This window comes from Cyprinus carpio, chromosome A17 (genome assembly GCF_018340385.1).
Source record: "Cyprinus carpio isolate SPL01 chromosome A17, ASM1834038v1, whole genome shotgun sequence".
In the NCBI taxonomy this organism is placed as follows: Eukaryota; Metazoa; Chordata; class Actinopteri; order Cypriniformes; family Cyprinidae; genus Cyprinus; species Cyprinus carpio.
This window is the reverse complement of record NC_056588.1, coordinates 24,862,802-24,889,354: the sequence shown is the minus strand read 5'-3', so window position 1 is coordinate 24,889,354 and position 26,553 is coordinate 24,862,802. Positions and strand designations below refer to the sequence as shown.

Below are 26,553 nucleotides of genomic sequence, written 5' to 3'. Positions count from 1 at the left end.
TATGTGTTTACTTTGGAAACCTCTTAGCATCAAATGAATTACACAATAGTTTGTCAAACACTAATATACACTAATAATATATGGACCCATCACTCCGTTTAACAGTTGTTAAATAAGATCATCTGTTGACATTTGTTCTACTTTTCCATATCCCTACTACTACACACACACAAAACATACCCACTGAAGAGATTTCCAGTGCCCATGTTCAGTGATGTGCAGGTGAGAGCAGTTGAGCATTGCAGAGTTTCTGTGCAGCCCTTCCAGGACAATGCGGTTCAATGAAATCTCAGAGGAGTGGCACAAGTATGTGTGTGGGTGTGTGTGTATGTGTGTGTGGGCGGCAAGAAAACAAAAGATGAGGCCCATCACTGGTATCACCATCTTTGTAAAGAAGTGGATTTAATTCACAGTATATCATCCATCCATCTTCATTTCATTCAGTTTACACATGTACCATCCTCAAAACCACAAGGACTGGAGGCTCAGAAAGGAACAGCCCGGCGTTTTCTGCGTTCTCTTCATGCAAGGCCCTTTTTATCAGTGTGCAAATTGATCAGGATAAAATTACAACGTATTTGAGTTACTGCGACATTACACGCTCATACCGTCATTTACTCTCAGATGATGAAGCTCCGGGGAGAATCGCCTCCTAAAAAGAAAAAAAAAACACCCTACAGATCTCTTGATTTGTGTACCTGCAGTAATGACATCCCATGCTAACGTGTTTGGTCACCTCAGGCCTGCAAACAAGACATTTTTTTTTGTTGGTTTTAACTGCAGTGGAGACATCTCAGCGTGCACAGTGCATCTCAAGAGTCTCTCCATCTGTGAGTTTGCAGCAAACATGAATGCAACCACATCGCCTAACCTCTCACTTGATGTTTGACACATCAGAGCATGCAGAATACATTCATACATAACCCAATAATTTTGTCATTTATGTGAAGCTGTGAAAATACCAGGTCAGCTCTTGCAGAAAATGCATGGGAGGGAATGAGAGACGGTGAGGAGAGGGAGGGAGGGAGGGAGGGAGGGAGGGAGGGAGGGGAGACTGCAGTACATATAAGGCAAGAGAGATACCAGTTCATGTTTTATTAAAGCTTTGCTCTGTCAGGTCCAGTACAGTCTTTTGGCTCTGGTCTTTCGTTTCTCAGTAAGGACCACAAAGGTGTAAAAATCTCATAAGTCCTGGAATGCTTATCCAAGAAAAGGAATTATTGAGAGAAAAGAAAATATTGCACCGTACAGCCAAGCCATTTTGTTCCCGTCCCCACCGCTTGTCCCTTCTCATGACACCAAATGTCTGTCCTCCCCAGGGTCGTCCTGTCAGGTTTGATCCAAGACAGTGTGTCACAAACAGTTTTTATCCTCGGTGACCTTCAAGACGTGTCATTTCTTAATCTATACAGGGGGTGGGGTGACATATCAATACTCGAGCAAATGCCGCATAGATTTCATCCCCTGAAATTGTCCAGATTCTCTTGAATATAAGTTCTTAAACATGCAATACTTTCCCTTCAAGCTCAGAAATGCAGAGAATGTCTCCTCTCTGTGCACGCATTTGCTTGTCATAAATATATGGTGGCATAACCATAAAGAACCATTCAAAGAGGAGAAACAAAATGACATCTTAATGATCAGACGTTAAACAATAATACACCGGAAATTGTTTCTGAACAAGGCCTTAAACCAGTTTATAATGAAAGCACACGCCTGTTTAAACACACTTGCATTGTCATTGAGAGTGGAAAAGATACAGCAGGCATGGGCTTTAATAGTACATGAATCCTAAAACAAACTATTGGGCTTACAAATATTGCTGGAACTGCTGGGTGAAAAACCAACACCAGAGCACAAAACATTGCTGAAACATTGTTTTGTCATTTGTTAACAAGAAAAGATGGCTGTCCTGTGTAGAAAAAGACCAGCACTCTATGTCCATCTGGCCATTTTTCGAATTGAAAGAGAAGGAAGAATGCATTATGCCATTTTCAGTTTGATTTACAACGAATAGAGCTAAAGCAAGTCTGGACGCAGTAAGCATAATTCAAGCAATAAATCTGCTTTATGGATATGGTTATATTCTTCAGAATATATTTTATATGTATATATGCATATATTTATATACAAGTATGGCACTTGATTACACTTAAGCGCGAAAAAAACACGTCACAAATGAAAACAGAGGGCGCTTAGGTATTGACATTAAGGAAATCATCACAGACTTTAAGCGTTTGCAGCAAATTCACCCCTGCTCTCTCTCTCACACACACACACACACACACACACACACGCAAAACGGCAGATTTGCAGTGGAGCTCATCACATAGCCTACGTTAAGGTCAATGGTACGGTACAGGCAACCAAAAAGAAAGAAACCATAGCAGAAGCGAAAGTGTTTGATACATGAATGGTGTGTCGAGAGTCTTCCGACGTGCGATATTACGTCAGCATCAAGACGCATTTACTCCCTTTAAGTACAAGAGAGCAGCTAGTTGCTCATGGCACAGCAGTTGTCGTGGAGCCGCTTTACTGCAATAAATCATATAGCATGCATTGTATGCAACATGACAGTGTCATGTCAAGTGTCACCGCAGCTTACAGAGATGCAACACGCATTCAGGTATCAGCATTTGCTCTTTGTGTACGTCCCAGAGTACAAACGTTGCATAAAAAGTTGCATCATACAGCAGTGAACTGCTTTACAAACGTGTTTGTCGTCCACAGTTGCCAATGGAGTCTTTAAAACAGTAACAAAAAAGTCCTACCCCGTGTTCTTGCAATTCATGAACCTTACGTGGCGACTGGACTCGTCCACGGTCTCTAACTCGGCGACGCGCGTGCTTCGGGTTCTCGTTACGCACCCGTTACACGTAGGCGGAGTCACTGGACTGAGTGCGGCCGAAATTGGGCATACTCATCCGGGGCAAATCCTTGTTTCGGATCTCGTAGATGGACTTCCTGCGGGCCCGCACGCCCCTCACGGCCGTTTTGATCTTCCTCCAGCCCAAGTGATTGAGCTCGGCCAGATTGAGGACCACGCAAAAGCCACTGACCGCAAACATGAAGACGAGAAACACGGTTTTCTCCGTGGGTCTGGACACGTAGCACTCCACCTCCTTGATGCACGGGTATCGATCACACTCGTACACGGCGGGCACGTTGAATCCGTACAAGAAATACTGGCCCACCAGAAAGCCAATTTCCAGAGCGTTTCTGAACACCACCTGAATGATGTAAAACCTGGAAATGCCCTCCTGCCGCCGCCTTTTGGACTTGGCCGGTTTCTTGCCCGAGCTGTCCATTTCTTTGGGCTCCAGACAGTCGGGCTCGGCTTCTTTGGTGGTGTTCTCCGTGTTCTGCAGTACTCCGTTCATGATGGTGTTCTTGATCTTTTGGTTCTTGGCCTCCTCTCGTTTCAGGGAATCCTGCTCCTTATTATCCAGTGTGAGCAGGACGGTGGCGGTGGAGTAACGTCGCTCCTTTTGCTTGGCCGACTGATGGACCGAGTATGTGATGAAGCAGAGACTCGGCGTACAGACCATTATGATCTGGAAAACCCAATATCTGATGTGAGAAATGGGGAACGCTTTGTCGTAGCACGCCTGGTTGCAGCCCGGCTGTAAGGCGTTACAGACAAACATGGTCTGCTCATCATCATACACTGTCTCTCCCACTATAGCTACGATTAGGATCCGGAAGATCACCACCACAGTGAGCAGGATCCTAAAGAAAAAGCACACCGAGAAATAAATGTGTCAATATAGGAGCTTGAGCTGCAGGGAGCTGTCCGGTGCTGAAACCGGGCTGCGCTTCATTTCGCTATCACTGAATGCAGCGTATGGATTATGCAGATAGCACTTGGTATGTCACGTTTGATACTGAGTTTTTGCTTGGTTTTTAGCGTTTTGTTTTGTATTTCTTCAATTTTGACATCATGGATTTAATTAGAATTAAATAAAATACAAAACAAACAAAAATAAATCAGAAAAGTTCACTAATAAGGGTAGGATGATGCCTAGTGCTGAAAATGTGGTGCATTCTCCACTAAATGCTTTATTATATATATTTATATATATATATATATGTGTATATTATATATATATATATATATGTGTGTGTGTGTGTGTGTGTGTGTGTGTGTGTATTTATATTTATTTACATATATATATTTTTTTTTTTGTGTGTGTGTGTGTGTGTATATTTATGTTTTTTTTGAATGTATTTTTTGCTTTGTGTAAGTGGCAGGTTTACTAATGAGAGTGGGTTATTAAGGGAGCTAAATAAATACAGATGCGTTCGCAACCAACGAACGATGCATTTCAGTCACATTTCACTGACGTTCAGTATTGTGATATTTTACAAATGTGTTGTGTACATGTCTTGTATATATATATATATATATATATATATATATATATATGTGTGTGTGTGTGTGTGTGTGTGTGTATGTGTGTGTGTGTGTGTGTTTCATTTTATTTTCTACGTTATTTGAATGGGTGAAATAGGCGGTAACCTTTTTGTGCACACCTGGCAAAGAGGCATCACTCTGCGTTCAAACGTGGCTTTAAATGAAGCAAAAACATTAAAAATACATAATAAGCTGAAACCAGTCGCATTCACAACGATTGCATTCAGTTGCGTAATATTTTTCATATATACCACGCAAATATTTTTTGGCATGTCGTGTTTGTTTGTCATCCACATTTTATACTGTAATTTAAAGGGTGAAACGGGCGACTACTCCCGTTGGTAATGATAAAAACGTATTATTTTCTCCAAAACTTGAAACGAGCTGAATTTCGGCAGCATTAGCTCTTACCTTCCGATCATAGTGGAGTGCTGCTGGACAGCAGCCTCCAAGAGCCTCTCTAGTATTGTCCATTCCCCCATCGCTGCTCATCCGCAGACTCTGCTCCAAATCCAGGGAAAAGCGTGAATATTTCCTCTTACTGTCCGCCGTTATTGGGTGAACGCATGGATGAGCTGCGCCAGCTGTGGTAGTGCTGATGCTGGAAGATGCCACACTTCTCCTCGTCTTCCAGTCTGGAGTGGAGTCATGCGAGCCCTCCTATCTTCGATCTCCACATCAGATTGATGGTGTGGGTGGAGGGCGGCGGGCTTTAATATGGCATCGGTGCCGTGGAGAGCCCTGCTGCGTCATATGGGGCTTTATGTCGAGCTGCCAAAACGCGATTTCATGTGTGTGATATTCATATCCTGGGAATGAAGCCAGATTCGGTCCGGTGATGGTGAACTCGTGTCATGGCGAGGAGAGCGGAGGTGACCTCCACCTTTTTTTATTTGGGGACTTGAGTCTCATACTTGTTGCTGTGTATTTTGAAAGGCGACACAGATGTTGGAGCGCAAATGTCCTTGAGTACAGTGAGGACCTTCAGCTCCGCCCTGTTCACACGAAGCAGCAGCGATACATTGAGGTGAAAGTGTCAGCTGATTCTCTGTTTAAGTAAAGACACTTTTGGCCCCGCCCATCGAACCCCCGTAGACATGCGCATCTCCACCAAACCATTATATATATATATATATATATATATATATATATATATATATATATATATATATATATATATATTGCAGTTTGACTGTTTAAAGGGACTACAGTGGCCCCAAAAAGTCAAAAAGTATTTGCTCACTTTGACAACCGCACAGTGTCACAATTTTTCATGCTACAGTATTTTACGTCTTCGCAAGTGTGCTTGAGATATTTAAAATAATTGTCACTTGCTTTTATGGGACACTTTCTTTTAAGACAATATGCTAATTTGATTAACGGTTTAGTTAAGGGCATTTGGCTAATCTAAAATATTTGAATACACAATTTATATTGTAATCTTGGTCTTCGCATCTGTTAAAAAGGTTTAATAAGAGATTATTGAAATGACAATATTTTGAATAGCCTATTATCAAAATGTAATTCTGCAGTTTCATTCATTATTTGAGTGATTTTAGTAGGAAAGATGGAGACACCATGTTGCACTGACCTCAGGTTCAAGTGAAGTCTGCAAGTACAAGTGACACCAAATGGCACAGCAAAAATAATGACTGTTTCAAAATACTCTCTCCCACCAGCCACACAAACGGATAGTCCTGCCCAAAACGCACACTTTTGTCATGCTGAATCAGACCAGCAGTAAAAGACTGGAGATTACATTTTAAGATGAAAAAAAAAAAAAAAAATGTCACGTTTCAACACCAGCCCCATTCTGACATCAGGAAGAGGGAGAGATGAACAGCTCATCACGAGAGAGAACAGCCTGCTCACATCATGAATCTACCTTTAATATTCAATAAAACAACTGACTGTGCATGAAAAATGGTGATGAACTGGTTGAATATGTTACAAGCTAAGAAAAACAGAATTCCCTTAATTATTAGTGATTTGCTTAGTTTATATATCATTGAAGTCAATGAACAAGCTGAAATGCTTACTGGTCTTTTTCAAACAGTCACTGATAAATAATACAGATGCAATAACAAACTTCAGAATATTTTCATTTATTTTTTTTAAAGAAAATGGACATGAATCCATATACATACAGTCAGGAGGGTTGTTCTGTATGTGTGAGGGTTAAATGAGAAAAGCAGTGTGGGGTTCATCACATATGGCAGAAGCACAGCGAGGCATTCAGGCCTTTTTCCATCCTTGATCTAACACACAAATGAAATATTTAGAGGCCCAGTCCAACCACAGCGGCTGTCAAATGTGCTTCCTCCACCACATGCTGCGAGGCAGCCCTGTGTGTACGGCCCGTGCTGCCAGCACAAACTTGAAATTAAAACCAGCCAATTTTGGCTGGTGAAGGTTCCCCTCAGGATTGCTATGAGGAAGAGAGAGCGCGCGAGAGAGAGAGAGAGAGAGAGAGAGAGAGAGAGAGAGAGAGAGAGAGAGAGAGAGAGAGAGGCTGTGCACAGGCAGAGGAACCGGGTTTTGTGTGTTCATCACAGTATTAACCTAGTATTAACAATCTAAAAAGAACAAGCTTAGTTTTAATTATTGTTTATGAACAGAGACAGATGAAAGAAGAGAAAAATAGAATGACAGCAGGCAGGCAGGCAGGCAGATAGATAGACAGACAGATAGACAGATAGACTGACAGATTGATAGATAGGCAAACATACAGATGTCATTGAAATGTCATGCCAAATATTGGCTCATTTTGGATTTAATGAGAGCTACACATTCCAAAAAAGTTGGGAGAGGTAGCAATAAGAGGCCGGAAAAGTTAAATGTAAGTATAAGGACAGCTGGAGGACCAATTTGCAACTTATTAGGTCAATTGGCAACATGATTGGCTATAAAAAGAGCCTCTCAGAGTGGCAGTGTCTCTCAGAAGTCAAGATGGACAGAGGATCACTAATTCCCCCAGTGCTGCGGCGAAAAATAGTGGAGCAATATCAAAAAGGAGTCTCTCAGAGAAAAATTGCAAATAGTTTGAAGTTATCATCATCTACAGTGCTTAATATCATCCAAAGATTCAGAGAATTTGGAACAATTTCTGTGTGTAAGGGTCAAGGCCAGAAAACCATACTGGGTGCCCGAGATCTTCGGGCCCTTAGACAGCACTGCATCACATACAGGAATGCTACTGTAATGGAAATCACAACATGGGCTCAGGAATACTTCCAGAAAACATTGTCGGTGAACACAATCCAACGTGCCATTCGCCATTGCCAGCTAAAACTCTATAGGTCAAAAAAGAAGCCATATTTAAATATGAGTCCAGAAGCGCAGGCGTTTTTCTCTGGGCCAAGGCTCATTTAAAATGGACTGTGGCAAAGTGGAAAAACTGTTCTGTGGTCAGACGAATCAAAATTTTAAGTTCTTTTTGGAAAACTGGGATGCCATGTCATCCGGACTAAAGAGGACAAGGACAGCCCAAGTTGTTATCAGCGCTCAGTTCTGAAGCCTGCATCTCTGATGGTATGGGGTTGCATGAGTGCGTGTGGCATGGGCAGCTTACACATCTGGAAAGGCACCATCAATGCTGAAAGGTATATCCAAGTTCTAGAACAACATATGCTTCCATCCAGACATCGTCTCTTTCAGGGAAGACCTTGCATTTTCCAACATGACAATGCCAGACCACATACTGCATCAATTACAACATCATGGCTGCGTAGAAGAAGGATCTGGGTACTGAAATGGCCAGCCTGCAGTCCAGATATTTCACCCATAGAAAACATTTGCCGCATCATAAAGAGGAAGATGCGACAAAGAAGATCTAAGACAGTTGAGCAACTAGAAGCCTGTATTAGACAAAAATGGGACAACATTCCTATTCCTAAACTTGAGCAACTTGTCTCCTCAGTCCCCAGACATTTGCAGACGGTTATAAAAAGAAGAGGGGATGCCACACAGTGGTAAACATGGCCTTGTCCCAACTTTTTTGAGATGTGTAGATGCCATGAAATTTAAAATCAGCTTATTTTTCCCTTAAAATGATACATTTTCTCAGTTTAAACATTTTATATATCATCTATGTTGTATTCTGAATAAAGTATTGAAATTTGAAACTTCCACATCATTGCATTCTGGTTTTATTCACAATTTGTACAGTGTCCCAACTTTTTTGGAATCGGGTTTGTAGATAGATAGATAGATAGATAGATAGATAGATAGATAGATAGATAGATAGTTATTTAGTTGTGTTTTCAGACAGACAGGCAGGCCGACAGACAGACAGACAGACAGACAGGAAGACAGACATATAGATAGATGGACGAACTGACAGACAGGCAGGCAGACAGACGGACAGAAAGACAGATAGAGGGACGAACAGAAAGACAGAAGGACAGACAGACAGGCAGGCAGGCAGTCAGACACATAGTTAGACGGACAGACAGACAGACACATAGATAGAGGGGTGAACAGACAGACACATAGATAGAGGGATGAACAGACAGACACATAGATAGAGGGACAAAAAGACAGACAGACAGACACATAGATAGAGGGGTGAACAGACAGACACATAGATAGAGGGATGAACAGACAGACACATAGATAGAGGGACAAAAAGACAGACAGACAGACACATAGATAGAGGGATGGACTGACAGACACATAGATAGAGGGGCGAACAGACAGACAGACACACACATAGATAAAGGGACGAACAGACAGACACATAGATAGAGGGACGAACAGACAGACACATAGATAGAGGGATGAACAGACAGACACATAGATAGAGGGATGAACTGACAGACACAGATAGAGGGACGAAAAGACAGACAGACAGACAGACAGACACATAGATAGAGGGATGAACAGACAGACACATAGATAGAGGGATGAACTGACAGACACAGATAGAGGGACGAAAAGACAGACAGACAGACAGACAGACACATAGATAGAGGGGCGAACAGACAGACAGACACACACATAGATAAAGGGACGAACAGACAGACACATAGATAAAGGGACGAACAGACAGACACATAGATAGAGGGACGAACAGACAGACACATAGATAGAGGGATGAACAGACAGACACATAGATAGAGGGATGAACTGACAGACACAGATAGAGGGACGAAAAGACAGACAGACAGACAGACAGACACATAGATAGAGGGACGAACAGACAGACACATAGATAGAGGGATGAACAGGCAGGCAGGCAGGCAGACAGACACATAGATAGATAGATAGATAGATAGATAGATGATAGATAGATAGATAGATAGATAGATAGATAGATAGATAGATAGATAGATAGATAGATAGATAGATAGATAGATAGAGGGATGAACAGACAGACAGGCAGGCCGACAGACAGACAGGAAGACAGACATATAGATACATGGACGAACGGACAGACAGGCAGGCAGACAGACGGACAGAAAGACAGATAGAGGGACGAACAGAAAGACAGAAGGACAGACAGACAAATAAATAGAGGGATGGATGGACAGGCAGGCAGGCAGGCAGTCAGACACATAGATAGAGGGACGGACAAACAGACACATAGATAGAGAGACGGACAGACAGGCAGGCAGGCAGACAGTCAGACAGACACACACATAGATAGAGAGACAGACAGACAGGCAGGCAGACAGTCAGACAGACACACACATAGATAGAGGAACGAACAGACAAACAGACAGACAGACAGACACATAGATAGAGGGATGAACAGACAGACAGACAGACACATAGATAGAGGGACGGACGGACAGACAGACAGGCAGGCAGGCAGGCAGGCAGGCAGACAGACAGACAGACATGTGACTCTGGTCCTGCAGAGGGCAGCACTGAATGAGCTGCTGGAGCTCTGAAGGTTTCTCTGGTTACATTGCATGGCTCTGCAGTGGTTCCTGAAGTCTCACTAATCTGACACCTCAGTCTCCAGTTACCGCCTCCATCCAAACTCAGCACAGTCCAGTGTGAACTCACATTTCCTCTCATATGCTGAACCTCCAGAGGAAAGAGGGCTCTGGTTCATTAGACATGATACTAAACATGTCCCATAACTTGCCACAGGATTTTAAACTAGCAATATTTCCACTTTAATATTCATCAGAGATGATCACTATTCTCAGCACAAATGTACCATTTCATCATCACTCATCCCTCCTAAAACAACCTGTCCTCAGAGCATAACTTAGTACTTATAAAATTTAAGATAAAAAACTTTATTTTAGCACATAAATGTATACTAAATGAAGAAAGAAAGAAAGAAAGAAAGAAAGAAAGAAAGAAAGAAAGAAAGAAAGAAAAAAAGAAAGAAAATGTTTGCAGCTGTGCATATTTATTTTACTTCAAGTAACAAAAATGTTTTCATGCTTTTGGTTTTAGTTATGTTGCCGTACATGGAGCTGAAAATCTTCAGTTTATTCATTAATCTGTGAATAATGTAAATGTAAGGGTTCTATTCATATTTGACATGACAGTACACATTATTTTTTCGATTAGATTGTGTTGACATTGATTTAAACAATAATGTGTAGATACAAACTTTTTTAATGCCTGAAACTGATGGTTTTGTCCCATGTCTGGAAATTCAGCAGCTGCTTTTGAAGCACTGCATTTAACAGACACATGAAGTTTCTAAAGAGGACAGCTTAGCCTAGAAAACTTGTCCTGTAATATAAACACAGACATCAGCACCAGAATACTGAAAGAGTATTTTAATTTTTCATATTCAAACAGCCTAAGAGCAACAGATACAGAGAGGAATTTTCATTAAGGCTTTATGGAATCAAATGCACAGTAAACTGTCAAAAACAGTTCATGTTGATAATTAAACACTGCTTAAATGAAAAGATGTGGAAACTGTGGACTCTTCTTGGCGGGGAGCTGAAGGGCTCGTGGTCTCAGCATAACGCTTTGCCGTGCCTCATGTTAAGGGCACACTTTCGGCCTAGATTGGCCCCCTCCATCAGCAGGTCAGCCAGCCGGTCCAGACCGACGCAGACGGTGAGAGGGGCGATGAGGCCATACAGACCCCCCAGCATAATGCTCAAGGGCCAGCCGAGAACCAGCAGGACCAGCAGCCAGACGATGCCCCAGAAACACGAGCCACACGACATCCTCTGCTACAGGAACAAGAGATACACAGCTTTTTAAAAAAAATTTCACACAATACTCTTTTTTTTCAAAGTCAGTGCATAAACTTTACCAAGCAGCACTGCTCTCCAGATAAAGAATTTGGTTTATAATTAGGATGTAAACACACTCCTGCCTTCAGAATATTAATACATCTCTGCAACAGTTGCAGTGCTAATGAGAGCAGTAATTAGGAGAGAGTGAGATCAGATACATCACTCCCTTAAAGGAATAGCTCACCTGAAATTAAAAATTTGCCAAAATCTACTCGCTCTCAGGTTATTCAAGATTAGGATGAGTTTGTTTCTTCATCAGATTTGGAGAAATGTAGCATTGCATCAGTGTCTCAGCAATGGATCCTCTGCAGTGAATGGGTGCCGTCAGAATGAGAGTCCAAACAGCTGATAGAAACATCACAATAATCCACAGCACTCCAGTCCATCAGTTAACATCTGGAGAATACAAAAGCTGTGTGTGTACGAAACAAATTTATAATTAAATTAACTTCAAACTGTTTCGCCGGAGGAAGTGTTATTATGGATTATGGACTCAGATTTTGTCCAGACGCAATGGTTTTAAGGTAAAAATGTCTCAATGATGAATTTGTTTCTAACAAACACACAGCTTTTCACTTTACGAGACATTAACTGATGGACTGGAGTGCTGTGGATTACTTTTGGATTATTGTGATAATATCATTCTGACAGCAACCATTTACTGCAGAGCATCCATTGGTGATTCTCCACATCTGATGAAGAAACAAACTAGAACTGGCCTGAGGGTGAGGACATTTTAAAAAAGTTATGAGTCTGGGTGACCTAGTCCTTTAATGTTTCAGGTGCTTCAGAGACTCATCCATCTGAAAGCGTCTCATGCATCTGGATGTAAAGCTCACTGTGATTTCACAGAAAAATTTTAAGAGATAGTTAAATTCCTTTAGATAATCAGAGGGAGTGCTGGATGGAGAAACCAGCTTTCTAAGAGAAAGATCAGGAACTACATCATCTCACAACTGAAAGCAGGAGCAACTTTTCCGGCAACTTGATGGTGAGAATGTGCAATAATAATGCAGTTTCCCCATTTGTCAATTTGTTGAATAAAAATACAATTGTTAATTCATAGTGCATTAACTAATTATATAACTTCTGGTTTTAAAAATGTGCATTGTAAAGGTTGAAATTAACATTAAAATAAATACTGTAGAAACATTATTCATTATGAGTTCAAGTTGAATCTTATTTTAAAGTGTTTCCAACAATGTCTTGGTTTGTGATGAGAAACATTTTATTTTGTAAATTTTTTTTGCACTGTTAAAAAAAGTTTTTTTTTTTCCTTATGATTATTAATAGTGTGATGAATTTGCAGCAAACTTTGAGACTTTATTCATTTCAGAATCATTTCAGTATATTCTATGATACAGAATCAGTTGATTACAGACTTGGTTCAATTTAATATGATTTTTCTACACCTAAATGACGAGTAAAAAGTGGGAGATATTATTGGGATATGTAAAGAACCAACAAAGCATTTTTTTCTTTTCCACTTTTTTTATAGCAATGCCATAGAAAAGGGGGAAAAGTGCAATGGAAAGTTTCAGTTGATTTTGCTGTTACATGTTTTTTTTTTTTTACCTACTATGTATATCTAATGCACACATGCTGACCAGGTTTACATTTAAGTTTTATCCTATGTGTAACCATGTATGTGACAACTAGAAATCTTGAAATCTTAAAGGGATAGTTCATCTTCAGTTGCTGGTCCCCATTGACTTCCATAGTATGGAGAAAAAAAAAAAAAAAAAAAAAAAAAAACACACTATGCAAGTTAACGGGGACCAGCAACTGAAGGTGCACTATTTCTTTAATGTTAATGTTAAATGTTCTTTACGGACCTAAGGTTTATTTCTGAAAATGGATCTGAGGGAAAAACAACAACAACAACAAAAAACAAAAACAAAACACTGACAGGTTATTTTATAATTATAAATTCTAATTAAAAGATATGTCTCGATTTATCTTGACTTCTAGGCACAATAATAATAATAATTTAAATAAGTAATAAGTTAATTAAAAGTCAACATTAGTGGCATTAAAAGCAAAGTTCATAAAAATGTGCTTTTTGACAAACCAGAAGGCATGTGATCAGCGTGCTGTCTGTCTACTACAACAACCAACAATAAAACCCACGGCTGGTTTGAGGAAATCACATCATCAGTCTCATGCTGTTGTGTCAGTACGTTCTGCTCTGGAATGGCGCAATCTTGTGTGAAATGCAACATATAAAACACTTCAAATACACATGTAACTTGGATTTATATTTAGCTCATCCGGTTGTTACTGAGCAAACACGGTTAGTCATGAACTTATGAAAATGAAAGGACTTACTGGGAGCGACTGTTGAGTTGCGTAATAAGTTCCTCTTGAAAGCTCTGTTAATGTTTCCAGGAGTTCCTGCTGACAGACGCCAGAGACCCTGATGAAGCTGATGCAGCTGAGTTCCCAGCAGTCAGTCACAGCTCCGGCAGCGCTCAGGACAGCTGGAGACAGACGAGTGAGAGCGGACGTCTTTCACGAGTTACACAAACAACACATTCATGTGATCTACACTCAGATATGTGCTGAAGTTCAGCGTTTACAGGACAGGGATTTTACCATCAGCTAAAACTAAAACCATAAAAAAAAAAAAATAGTAAAAAAAAAAAAAAAAAAAAAAAAAAAAAAATTACTCTACATTACTCTAAATAAGCACTAATATAAAAACCCTAAACTTATTTTTCCACATTTTTTTTTTCAAATATTTCTTATTTGTTAAAGTACTTAAACAAACAAACAAAAAAACATTTATTAAAAAATAAAAAAAAATATTTGTTAAAGTTTTTAAAATTTAAAAATAACAAAAAATCAGTAATTTGGAAAAAAACCCTATCAGCAATAATGATTAAAAATGATAGTATATATATATATATATATATATATATACCTTTTATATATATATATATATATAGAATATATATATATGCTATATAAATAATATATATCAAATATATATCACAATATTACTGTTTTTCTGTATTTTTGATATATGCAGGCTTATAAAGATATAATTCACTATATAATAGTATATCAACAATACTAACATGACATTTCAGAATGATGGTTTCTAATGGAAAACTGGCTATTGGGATTCAAAACAAAAAGATTTTTAAGGGAAAAATATACCCCTGGTTTCACAGACAAGGCTTAAGCTTAGTCCCAGACTAGTCTGAGCTGTTTCAACTGAAAGAAACTTGTACTGACAGATCTTTAAATATATCAGCGCCCTTGTTTTGTCTCAAAATGCACATCGGTAATGTTTTTTTTTTTTTCTCTTCAGTCATGTTAGGCATTATTTATTAAAAATTACATCAATGTCCTAATTGAACTATGGCCTAAACCTGGCTTAATGTGAAATCAGGCCACTGTGTGTTAGATAAATAAAAAGAATGACTTTTTATTGAGGGGAGTTTTAATAAAATTTTATTACAAAACTCCTCTTACAAAAGGTAAAAGAACATTCAACACTCAGTGTTCGTGGACAGTATTTTAGTATGACCCTGCTCCTGCTCTTCCTTATCTCTCTGGTCCCCAATCTTCGCCTGTACCCCCTCTTCCTCAGCGGCCGTCAGCTGCTGCTCCTCACTCTGACTCGGAGTCTCGGGACGCTCTTCATTGGCCTCCATGGGCTCCTGTGAGCTCAGCAGCTGACGAGGAGGATCCAGGAGCTGCTGTTGCAGAACGACAAGCAGCAAATGAATCAGTAAGCCGTGAATCTAACATAACGTGTGAATCAGACAACTGTTTTTTAGTCAGAGGACTGCAGTAGTCAACAACAAATTCAAAATTGACACTTTTTCTTTTTATTAATACTTGTTTTCAAAAACTAAGTTTGTCATGAATTGGACATCATTAACATGATAATCATACATGCCAACTCCGGATCGGTGAAAAATTCTCAGTTAAAATCATTCTGGAAAATTCTGATTTTAGAACACATCTACATATTCTTTAGGATGCTTAACCTTCAAATAATGTTGTTTGGTAATGAGTTGCTTTATTTTCTATTGCAAATTTACCAATACAGTTACCAAAACTGGTCTGTTTGGAGTTTAAAATGTTGAATTGTGCGATTTTATTTTCTACAGATAATACCCAATCACTCAGCAGGTGTTAACTCACTCTGTAACACATTAGAACATTTATCGTCATATACAAGACGTGTCATTATTATTGCTTAAAAACTCATGAAAGACCAATCTGCACCATACTGAAGGATATGTCCTCAAACCTGCATTAGACGGCATTTTTTTTTTCTGAGAGAGACAGAGAAAACTGACTGATATAATTCATATCTAGTGATACAAACCTAGTAGTACTATGCTTTATTTTTGTAGTTCCTCAAGGTGACACTAGTAGTGCAGAACCTTTAACTATTTTTTCTTTTACTTTTTAATGTTGTTGTTGTTGTTGTTGTTTTAATGATTGATTTTTGAAATTCCAATTTCTCCAGCAAGCCGAGAGCCCAGACGCAAGACATACATCCTTGAGATGTGACGCGCTGACTGTACTCACAGAGCTGTGGTATTCATGGGGCCGGATGAGCAGCTGCAGGGGTCGGGCGATTAGCTGGCTAAAGGCTGGCGTCAGCTCGTTGCAGTTCTGGATAAGAGACACTCGAGCAAATATGTAGAGGCCGAGCCTCGCACGGGACATGGCCACAACCAGACGCCACACATCTCTTAAGTAAAGACAGAAAACATCAGTCACTTTCTAGAACAGATCTGTGGATCAGTGCTATTTAAATACCACTAACACACTATTAAAGGGATAGTTCACCCCAAAATGAAAATTCTGTCATTACTTACTCCCCCCCATATCGTTCAAAACCCGTAAGACCTTCGTTCATCTTCAGAACACAAATTAAGATATAAGATATACAGTTATATAGATATACAGATATATGTATTTGATGAAATCTGGCAGCGCTCTGACCCTCCTATAGACAGCAACGCAACTGAAACGTTACCAGACACAGAAACGTAGGACATCAGTAAAACAGTCCATGTGACATCAGTGGCTCAAGATACGAGAATACTTTTTGTGTGCAAAGAAAACAAAAATGATAACTTTATTCAACAATTCCTCTCCCCAAGTTACCATCTTCCGCTGTTTTGGAGAGTATCACAATGCATACGCACTCTTTACCCTAAGTGAAACGACGCTAATTACATTCATGCGCGCTTTCCCCCCTAACGTATACAACACTGATCACATTCTTGGATACTCTCCAACAAGGCAGTAGACAGTTATTTATTTAAGTTATTGTTGTTTTCTTTGTGCACAAAAAAATATTATCATAGCTTAATATTTATTTAATATAAAAAAGTTCCTCTCTCTCTCTCTCTGTATATATATACTGTATATATATGAAAAACTGAACTTATTTGATTTTATTTCCAAGGTAACATTTCTCATTTTCATTTAGTTTAACTTAAACTAACATAACTAAATCTTAAAAAAAAAACAAAAAAAAAAAACTATATGAACGTTAAAAATAGATAAATTAATAAAAAGAAAAGAAAAACAAAACTAATAAAATTCTAAAAACAACAAAATTACTAAATGTTTAACTAAAATTAACATGAAAGCTAAAAATATATTTAAAACTAATTCTAATTGAAAATACTAACAAAAATAATAGAATCTCAATAAAACAAATAAAATAACACTGGTTTTGTTACATTTAACCACATTTTTTTTAACTAAATGGCTTTAAATAAATAATATTTGTCATTTTAAAGTGTTATATATATATAAACTATATTTTTAATAATTAAATGGTCACAGGAAGTGCTCACCCCAAATGTCCTACAGATTTGGTGTGGACCAGTGAGAGGATGATGTAATCGTTCTGTTGACCCTGGAACCTGTCCACTGTGGTCACCTACAAGACAAAGGGCAGTCTGTTATATAAACAACCCAGCGGCTCTTTTTCCAGTTTCCTGAGGGTTTGTTTTAATTGAAGAGTATGTGCTCCCCTGCACTGTCCTGGCTGGAAACATGCTGTTTTAGTGCTACTAATGTCTGACCAGATTTAGATTCCTGAAGTGATGCACTGTCACCTCATCCTGTTGAAAGCATGATGCGGAGTTCCAAAAGACAGAAGGTCTCTGTGTCTAGAATGTAATTAAGTCAACAGGACTCTTCCTTCAGTTCAGAAACTCAAATTCTGACTGACTTTAATTCCATGCCGAGAACAATCACCAAAAACTCTGCAACATTTCAACCACCAGTCAGAATAATTCTTTCATTTGTTACATTTCATATATTCACTTGTATCTTAAAGTAACACAATCTTTCTTTCGGCCCTTGTGGGAATTCAGGCTTATATTTTGCTGGATCTGTGGATGACGTCCTAAATGAACACACATTTTTCTATTTGGAAATATGTGACAGCAATAAAGTCAAGATGGAAGGAAGTTAACATTTGATTTGACATAATTTAAAAACAAATGCAAAGCAGTCTGTCTGGATCTGCTTGTAACATAACAGCAGAAAGCAGCGACAGCCTAGTATTTGATTTCCTGTGGCCGCGTGTTAAAACAGTGTCTCATTATCATTCTGCTCTTCCTCGGTCTCGGTGGCTGGATCTCTGCCTCTCAGCAGATGGTGTCCGATGTGAATTTCATCAGCGAGTCTCGAGGTGCGTGGACACGTGCTCTGTGCCCGCTCGATACATGCCGCGCATACTCGAGCGAGACTGGCCCATTTCTGTACTGAAGAAAGGATCTCACCCCCAGCAGAACGTCCAGTTAACCCCTGCAAAACCCTCTGCATACAAATGGGTCAATACACACTTTGCTGTTAGACTTAATCAGCTGCATTCTTTAGAAGAGACTGACACTGTTTCACAGTACACACAAAAATGAAAATTCTGAAGAATCTTGAACCAACATTCTTCAAGATTCTCGAAAGCCAAACAGTTTCTGGTCCTCACTGATTGCCATAATATCTTTTTTTCCAAAATTCTGTGCAAACGGCAGTCGTCTGTTTATTTGGTTTGTACTCAGTCATGACAGAGGCCACCGTGGGGTCAGTTTGCACGCTACAACAAACCTGCCCACTGCTACAAAAGAGGGAAAATAGTGAACAGAAAAAAAAAGTCACTTAGAACACTGGATCAGCTGTCCACACACATTAATCAACCACTCGGCCATCCACAGGAACACACATCAGCATCACGGCTCACTTCTGAAGCTACAACACCAGTGTCATGTCAAGAAATCACCGTGTCAGCTGCTCTTACTTTACTGGGCTGTCCGAAGAATGAGTTGTTGGCACATCTCTGGTTGATGACATCTCGTATCAGATGTTTCTGGCCATTGTAGGTGGTCAGTACACTGATGCGTTCAGCAGGATATCCCAGCAGATGCATGTATATGTACAGCGCCACCGCATACTCGGCCTATGCCAGATTCTACAAACACACACACACACACACACACACACACACACACACACACACAGGTTACATGCATTCAGCATCTCTCACAAGACAGTTCATAATGTCAAACTGCTTTATAATATTTTGACTCTTTTCAGTGAATTTTATCATTTTATAACACGTACTGTAAATGACAGAGGAAAGAGTGATTTTAGATTTAGAGTTCAAGAGAAATAAAAACAAGGCAAGTAAAGAAAGAAAGAGCATTAAACAGACTAGACTGACTGATCTTGGTTAACTGTTAATTATCAGCTGCTTCAGGAATCCCATGCACTTTTACAGGACAGCATGTCAATATTGCAACATTCGGTTAAAGACGGCCGGAGCGTTTATTTATTTTACAGCAGTACAAAGACAATGCAATATGGACATTTATAAAGCAAACAGCGGTGTCTGAATTAACACTTGAGAACATGTATGTTTAGCATGCACATTTAGTATTGCTCTAATGTTTAGATATGAATTCTGAACAGGTTTACAATATAATGAACAAACACTGCAAAATGTTTTGTTTAAAAAACCTTTAAAAAGAACATGTAAATCTAATTTCCAACTACTTTTTAACTTGACTAATTGTCTTTTACCATTATATGATACCATAGTGTTTGAGGGCGTAATACTTTACTATTTAAAGTTTTAATTGCCTATAATCATTACCAGTTGCAAAGTATTACCAATAATCTAAAAAATAAAGAGAAATTAAATTTAACCCTTCTCTTGACCCAATTTCATCTATTAAAAACAGGCTAAACCTATGGGTTGTATTTGTAAGAGGAACAGCTCTGAACTTAAACTTTAACTAACAGAGCACTGCTGACGTGGCAACAGCTCCAGCAGGACACTAATAAGGGTACAAACCTACTAATAAGAAACACTTCTTCAGCGGCTGCAAGCACTGACTGCGCAAACAATGTCCTTCCTATTGCTCTGTGAGAGGCTAATTCATACGGCCCATTAGAGCAGCATGTGTGTGTGTGTGTGTGTGTGTGTGTGTGTGTTGGCATGGATACTGTAATGAGGACAATTCCCTCCAGGTCCCCAGTAAACAGTGGCGGGGCACATATCCGCACTCATGTGACTTGCACACCGCATGCCGTACGGTTTTCACTTAGGAACAGTGCTGAGTTTCAGGAACTTATACAAGAATCTGCCAGGATTCTCAAAAACCCATGTCATGAAAGTCCAGCCTTCTCTTCCCTCAACTTAACATAAAAGGATGTTACTTTTTTGGTATATGAAGATCATATTTAAACTTTTTCCATGCCTTCAATAAATGTTTTATTTTCTTTATTTTTACCTTATATATAAAGATTACAGTTATTTTTTTTTGTTCTTGTCCCAGATCCGAACTATCAACTGTAAACTAAGAAAATCCAAATATTACATTATTAAATAATCTAAACAAAGAGTGAAACAAAGCGTGTCAATATTTATGGTGTGCTTTCAATTTTATATAATTTTTTTTTTTTTTGAGAAATTACTAGTGAAGCTCCAAAATGATTTTAATGAAAATTTAAAGTTTTTATTCAGCAGAAAACTGAAATCCAAACTAAAGTTTATTTAATAATCAATTAATTGAAAAAAAAAAAAAAAAAAAAAAAAAAATACTAATCAACATAAAAATAAAAACTGGGTTGCGTATAATTTAAAAAGGCAGTTTTTATATTAACTTTTAATTATAAAAATTATGTTTCTACTATTAAATATAAAGAATTATACAGTGACTGTAATAAAAACTTGTTTTCATTACAGACTTATTCATACATCAAAGATAAATCAAAGAAAATATTATTTAACTAAACAGAACTCTGTCATTTCCCAATTACAAAAAAAAAAAAAGATAAATTACTATTTATTTGAATATAGGATAAATAAAATGCCAGCTATAACATTAGCATTAACAAGACAAATGTTTCAAATGTCATTTCCGCCACAGAATGAATGATGATTTCTGAGGTGTTTTGGAAATGACACTTGTTTTTGATGATTCAGGGGAGGAAGAAACGCTCGTGATGCATGTGTATGTCATTTAACTGAACTTGTGTTCACGCTCACCAGATAAAAGTACGGGTTGGGTTCAGATTCACCCACGCCGTTGAAGTCCTCCACGTTAATGAGCTGGAAGACATGAGCTGAACATGAGGGAGGTTCCCCAGCTGCTTATAGCGCCAGTTATACAGGTTACACAGACTACCAGAGATGAGAGAGAGAGAGAGAGAGAGAGAGAGAGAGAGAGAGAGAGAGAGAGAGAGAGAGAGAGAGAGTCAAAGTCAAAGTAAGACACTTATGGATATAGTTCCTGGATATGGATCTCTGCACGTTTGCAAAGCAAGCTCAAATAAAGAACTGATGTTTGAATAAGTGCAGCATTTTCTTTACTCTAGAAACACTGTCTATACAGGCTTATGTTTTGTGTGTGTTTGACGATTGGAGAAGAGTTAGCATTTTCCGTCATCCTGTGCATAGCGGTTCATATTTTATAGCATGAGATTTTGGCCAAATGTATTCAACTGAACTTCAAAAACACTGAGCACCAATATAGCTACAATAAACTTTATAACCTGTAAGTTGATGAAAACGTAATGCGATGCACTCACTGCCTCAGATGCGGCTGTTAATGATGGACAAAACACAGATCGACAAATGTAATATTCAGTTGTAATATGCCATTTGAAGCAATGGATGTCTGTGCAATTTTGCTATATTTCTGTGCTTAGTGGTGTTTACTGATCAAAACTGTGCCGTGGCTAAATATTTTTGAGAAACACTGCTCTAACTAAACAGCTTTTTAAAGCATTGTACAGTAGTCTATTTTACCCAAGGTGTGTATTTTCTTTGTATTTTTCTGCTTATTAGAATGTGGTCTACAAAAACAAACCCCAGATACACATTTTCAAGCAATTAGTGTTATTTTAGTATTAAATATATATCTATATATATATATATATTAGGGCTGTCAAATGATTAATCACGATTAATCACATCCAAAATAAAAGTTTTGTTTACATAATATATGTGTGTATACTGTGTATATTTATTATGTATATATAAATACACACACATGCATGTATATATTTAAGAAGAATATGTTATGCTTATATATTAAATATTTTTTATATAAAATAAAATATAATAATATAAATATATAAATGTATATACATGTAAATATTTTCTAAATATATAATTTATGTGTGTGTATTTATATATACATAATAAATATAACCTGTACACATACATATATTATGTAAACAAAACTTTTATTTTGGATGTGATTAATCGTGATTAATCATTTGACAGCCCTAATATATATATATATATATATATATATATATATATATATATATTTAATACTAAAATTTTGTATAACAATGTTAGGTGTTCTGTCATTGTTATTAGATATATATGTATATATATATATATATATATGTATGTATGTATATATTTAGCTTTAATTTATTTTTATTTCAGTTTTAGTCTTGTTGATTTCAGTACATCAGCTATTTTTAACTGGTGTTTGCATATAAATGCGTCTCAATCCATTCAGGCCATGTTGATTTTCTGAGCAATATGACATCATATTGCTCAAGCCCCGCCCATGACGGCTGACGGACTGTCCTGTATAACATATCTGTATAACATATAGCATATCTCTGTCCTCAGCCAGTTGTGCGCTGGCCATTATTTTCTCCATGCTCAAGCGGCGCAGCAACAACAAGATCTCGTAAGCAATGCAGGTGTTTTGTAGTTGGAGTTGTTTGTAGTTCTCATCATCTTCTCTCGACATCAGAGCCACTGAGGGCGTCACACACTGGATTAGTTTTGTTTTTGATGGTATAGGGTGTTGTTTTACACGACCATTGAGGAATTAACCAAAGAGTTTTGAAGACATTTCATTAAGGCCCTAAAGAATCATACAACTTGTGGAAAATGGGCATCCAATGTCCCCTTTAAGCAACTTTAAATTTTTCATTTAATATTTTATCTTATTTTATTCAAGCTTTGTCTATTAGCGAAAAATAATTTGTAATAGTTTTAGTTAAAGGAATAGTTCACCCAAAATTGTTCTCACCCTCAGGCCATCCAAGATGTAGATGAGTTTGTTTCTTTATCAGATTTGGAGAGATGTAGCATTGCATCACGGTTTAAAGTTAAGAACGTATTAATGATGGATTTGTTTCAGCTTTTGTCTCTCCTGATGGACTGGAGTGCTGTGGATTGCTTGTGGATTATTGTGATGTTTTTATCAGCTGTTTGGAGTCTCATTCTGACGGCACCCATTCACTGCATCCATTGATGAGACATTGATGCAATGCTACATTTCTCCAAATCTGATGAAGAAACAAACTCATCTACTGCAAGCAAGCCTATGTGTGATTCTTTGGCGTCAAGTTTCAGCTTTCACACTAAACAAACCCAATATTGATGTCACATGGGCAGAGGTGGAAAGTAACGAATTACATTTACTCGCTTTACTGTAATTGAGTAGCTTTATTTGTGTACTTCTACTTTTTAAAGTAATTTTTCAAATCTGTAATTTTACTTTTACTTAAGTATATTTTGTTTGAAGTATTGTACTTCGCTACATTTTAAAACACATTAATTACGGAGTAAAAAAAATAAAATAAAAATCGCTCCCTGTAAACTACTGCAGTAAATAATGGGCAGAAGAGCAAACTGGCGCTAAAATCACAAGAAAGATGCAGACGGACAAAACAGGCGTTAGTGGTGCAGACACCGCTGAAAACGAAACCCCATCATATTGAACTCGAAGGAAATTAAGTGAACCCCTGGCCATATTTATGCTTTTTTATGCAGTGTAAGCTGTGCTTACCTTGGGAGACCAAACTAGCAGCTTATAAAATCTCGACAAGACATCAACCCTTCGCAAGGATATAGAGGTAAGCTAAATAATTGCATCGTTGCATTGGTGGTTAAAATGAAGGTTTGACATTTTAGCAAGAGGTTTTGCACAAATTAGCCAAAAAGACAGTGGTGCGGAGTGTGCGATATATATCGTCTGCGATAATATCATAATTGTTGTTTTAATGATGTGCGCGCACATTTATATTGCGTTCTTTCACTGTGTGATTCAGTCTTGTAAAATGCATGTAGAATGATCACAAAATTGAAGATATAGGGGCAGAAAATTTACATATTTATATCATTTATATAGTAAATCAAAATCACACAAAGAATGCTTTTTTTTACAACAGGTCAGTAAACAAGTTAATTAAGAGACTTGGGTTTTAGACACCATATTGCCTGTTTTTGCTCTATTTCTACAACAAAAAATAATTCCAAACACAGCCACCAAAGCACAGTTTTGGGTCTCTGAGTAACATGACAGTGTTTCGTTCCTGAATGAATCAACTGTTTAAATGATTCGGTTCAACCGCAGTGACTCACTTATTAACAGTGACTTGCTGACACATACTGGCCATTTTAATTTCACGTTTAAAGTATCTTTTGATTTATTTATTTTTTTTATAATTAATTTCTTATAATTTCAAATGAGTATTCAACATTTTATGTCTTGTATATCAAAACATTATTCATGCATTTGTAACTGCAGGTTAAATGCATTCTTGTCCTGCACTAAACAGTGTGTAAATACATCTCAATGCCACTTCCGATGAAGCTTCTGCATTTCGTCTGCATTGAAAAGATGAGTTTGTTGATACTGATTTGCCTGGTAACAGCCCAAATGTCTTATTATTCTAAATAACTGATTCCTTTAATTAAAAACAACTAGTTTGAGATTAATAGGCCTATCCCAGGGGTGTCAAACTCAGTTCCTGGAGGGCCGTAGCCCTGCAGAGTTTATTTCTAACCCTGCTCCAGCACACATATCATGTAGTTTTCAAATAAGCCTAAATTATTAGATTAGCTGGATCAGGTGTTTAATTAAGGTTATATCTAAACTGTGGAGGACTGTGGACCTCCAGGAACTGAGTTCGACACCCTTGGCCTGTCCCATTTTTGCCTCCCTCCCACTGTTAAAATGTAACTAATTTTTACTCTGAGTAAACTTTAAAAGAGCTACTTTTTACTTTTACTTGAGTAGATTTTTAGACCGGTACTTTTACTTGTACTTAAGTAAAATTTCATTAATGTAATGGTACTTTTACTTGAGTAGAATATTTTTGTACTCTTTCCACTTCTGCACATGGGTACATATTAAAGCATCTTTCCAGTCTGAGAAATGGACTGACCTGGCCAGTCAGGGAACACCCAGACGAACAAAGCGAGTAAAAAGTGACTGCTCCATGTTGGAATATTTCTGAAAGCCATGTTCTAAATGACAGGAGCTAACTGATGATGATTACCAATCATAATCCAGCCTTTGAGTCGACTGCAGCCATCCGCGGGGTTCTGCGGAACACAGAGGCAGAGATGTTTAAGTCAGTAAGGTCACATATTCTGTTTTGATTAGTTAAAACAATTACCCTGCATCAGATTTGCTGAATGAAATCCAAAAGGTTTTTCCTTACTAATTTTGGGCTACTGATTCCAAAAATAGTGTGTGTTTTGTTGGAGCACAGCACACTTTCTCACAAAATATGATGTGCATTTCATAGCATTTTTGCTTTCAACAGCCATTTGTAAAGAAGTTGTCTTAAATCATCCCTTAATTACTAGAAAAACTGTCACAAAGGCATGATTCCAGTCTTCTCTGAGCCAGATTACAAATGTGTTAATTTCTCAGCCCATTTTCACTCGTATAAATTATTCTGAAGACATTATTTTATGCCTAATCATGATTTCCACTTTTTCCACTTTGTCATTAAAATGGAAAACTTCGTCATTCGACTGCTTTTGTTATTTTGTGTACAAGTGTATATAATTATACAATTTTCATTCTTATTTAAAAAAAAAAAAAAAAAAAAACTATACATAACGGTGAGGTTTTAATTATATATTTAAACTCTCAAATTAAGTACATTTTTTTTTTTTTTTTAAATGCAGAGTTGTGAAATTTGTGTAAAAAACATGATTCATTTTTAATATTTTGAATAAATGTTCCCCTGAAAAAGATATAATAATATAATATTTAATAATACAAACTAACATAACATATAACATAACCAAAGCAGATTTTAAGAGAAAGAGGGTTGTACCTGTAGCAGGAGTGGGATGAAGGTCTCAATCTCCAGGATTTGAGCTGCCTCCTCCATCAGGATATCATCATACTAGAAAAAGATCAAGAACGTGAATATTGAGGCATAATGAAGTGTAGACTAAAAGATTCATTTTAGTGAATCAGTTCAAACAAATGATTTCAGGCAACCAGTTTAAAACATGGATTCTCATTTGTTGTGATGTTCACTTCATCAAAGGTTTGGACACAATTTAAAAATGGTAAATGCTAATAACGATAAAGTGAAATAACTTGAATCAAATAAACAGGAATCATCAGACGGATACCTTGAAGCCCA

General features: G+C 37.8%; 1 protein-coding gene and 1 pseudogene across 1 annotated transcript; both read right to left on the bottom strand.

The window, feature by feature from the left end:
• Positions 1-385: 385 nt before the first annotated feature.
• LOC109052511 (gap junction delta-2 protein-like) lies at positions 386-5,493 on the bottom strand. Its single transcript, XM_042774498.1, has 2 exons — positions 4,826-5,493; positions 386-3,729 (listed from the first exon to the last, which is right to left on the bottom strand). The coding sequence occupies exons 1-2, from the start codon at positions 4,894-4,896 to the stop codon at positions 2,871-2,873; spliced, it is 930 nt and encodes a 309-aa protein (XP_042630432.1). The 5' UTR covers positions 4,897-5,493; the 3' UTR covers positions 386-2,870.
• Positions 5,494-11,145: 5,652 nt separating this feature from the next.
• LOC109085400 overlaps positions 11,146-26,553 on the bottom strand; it is a 56,294-nt pseudogene continuing 40,886 nt past the window's right edge.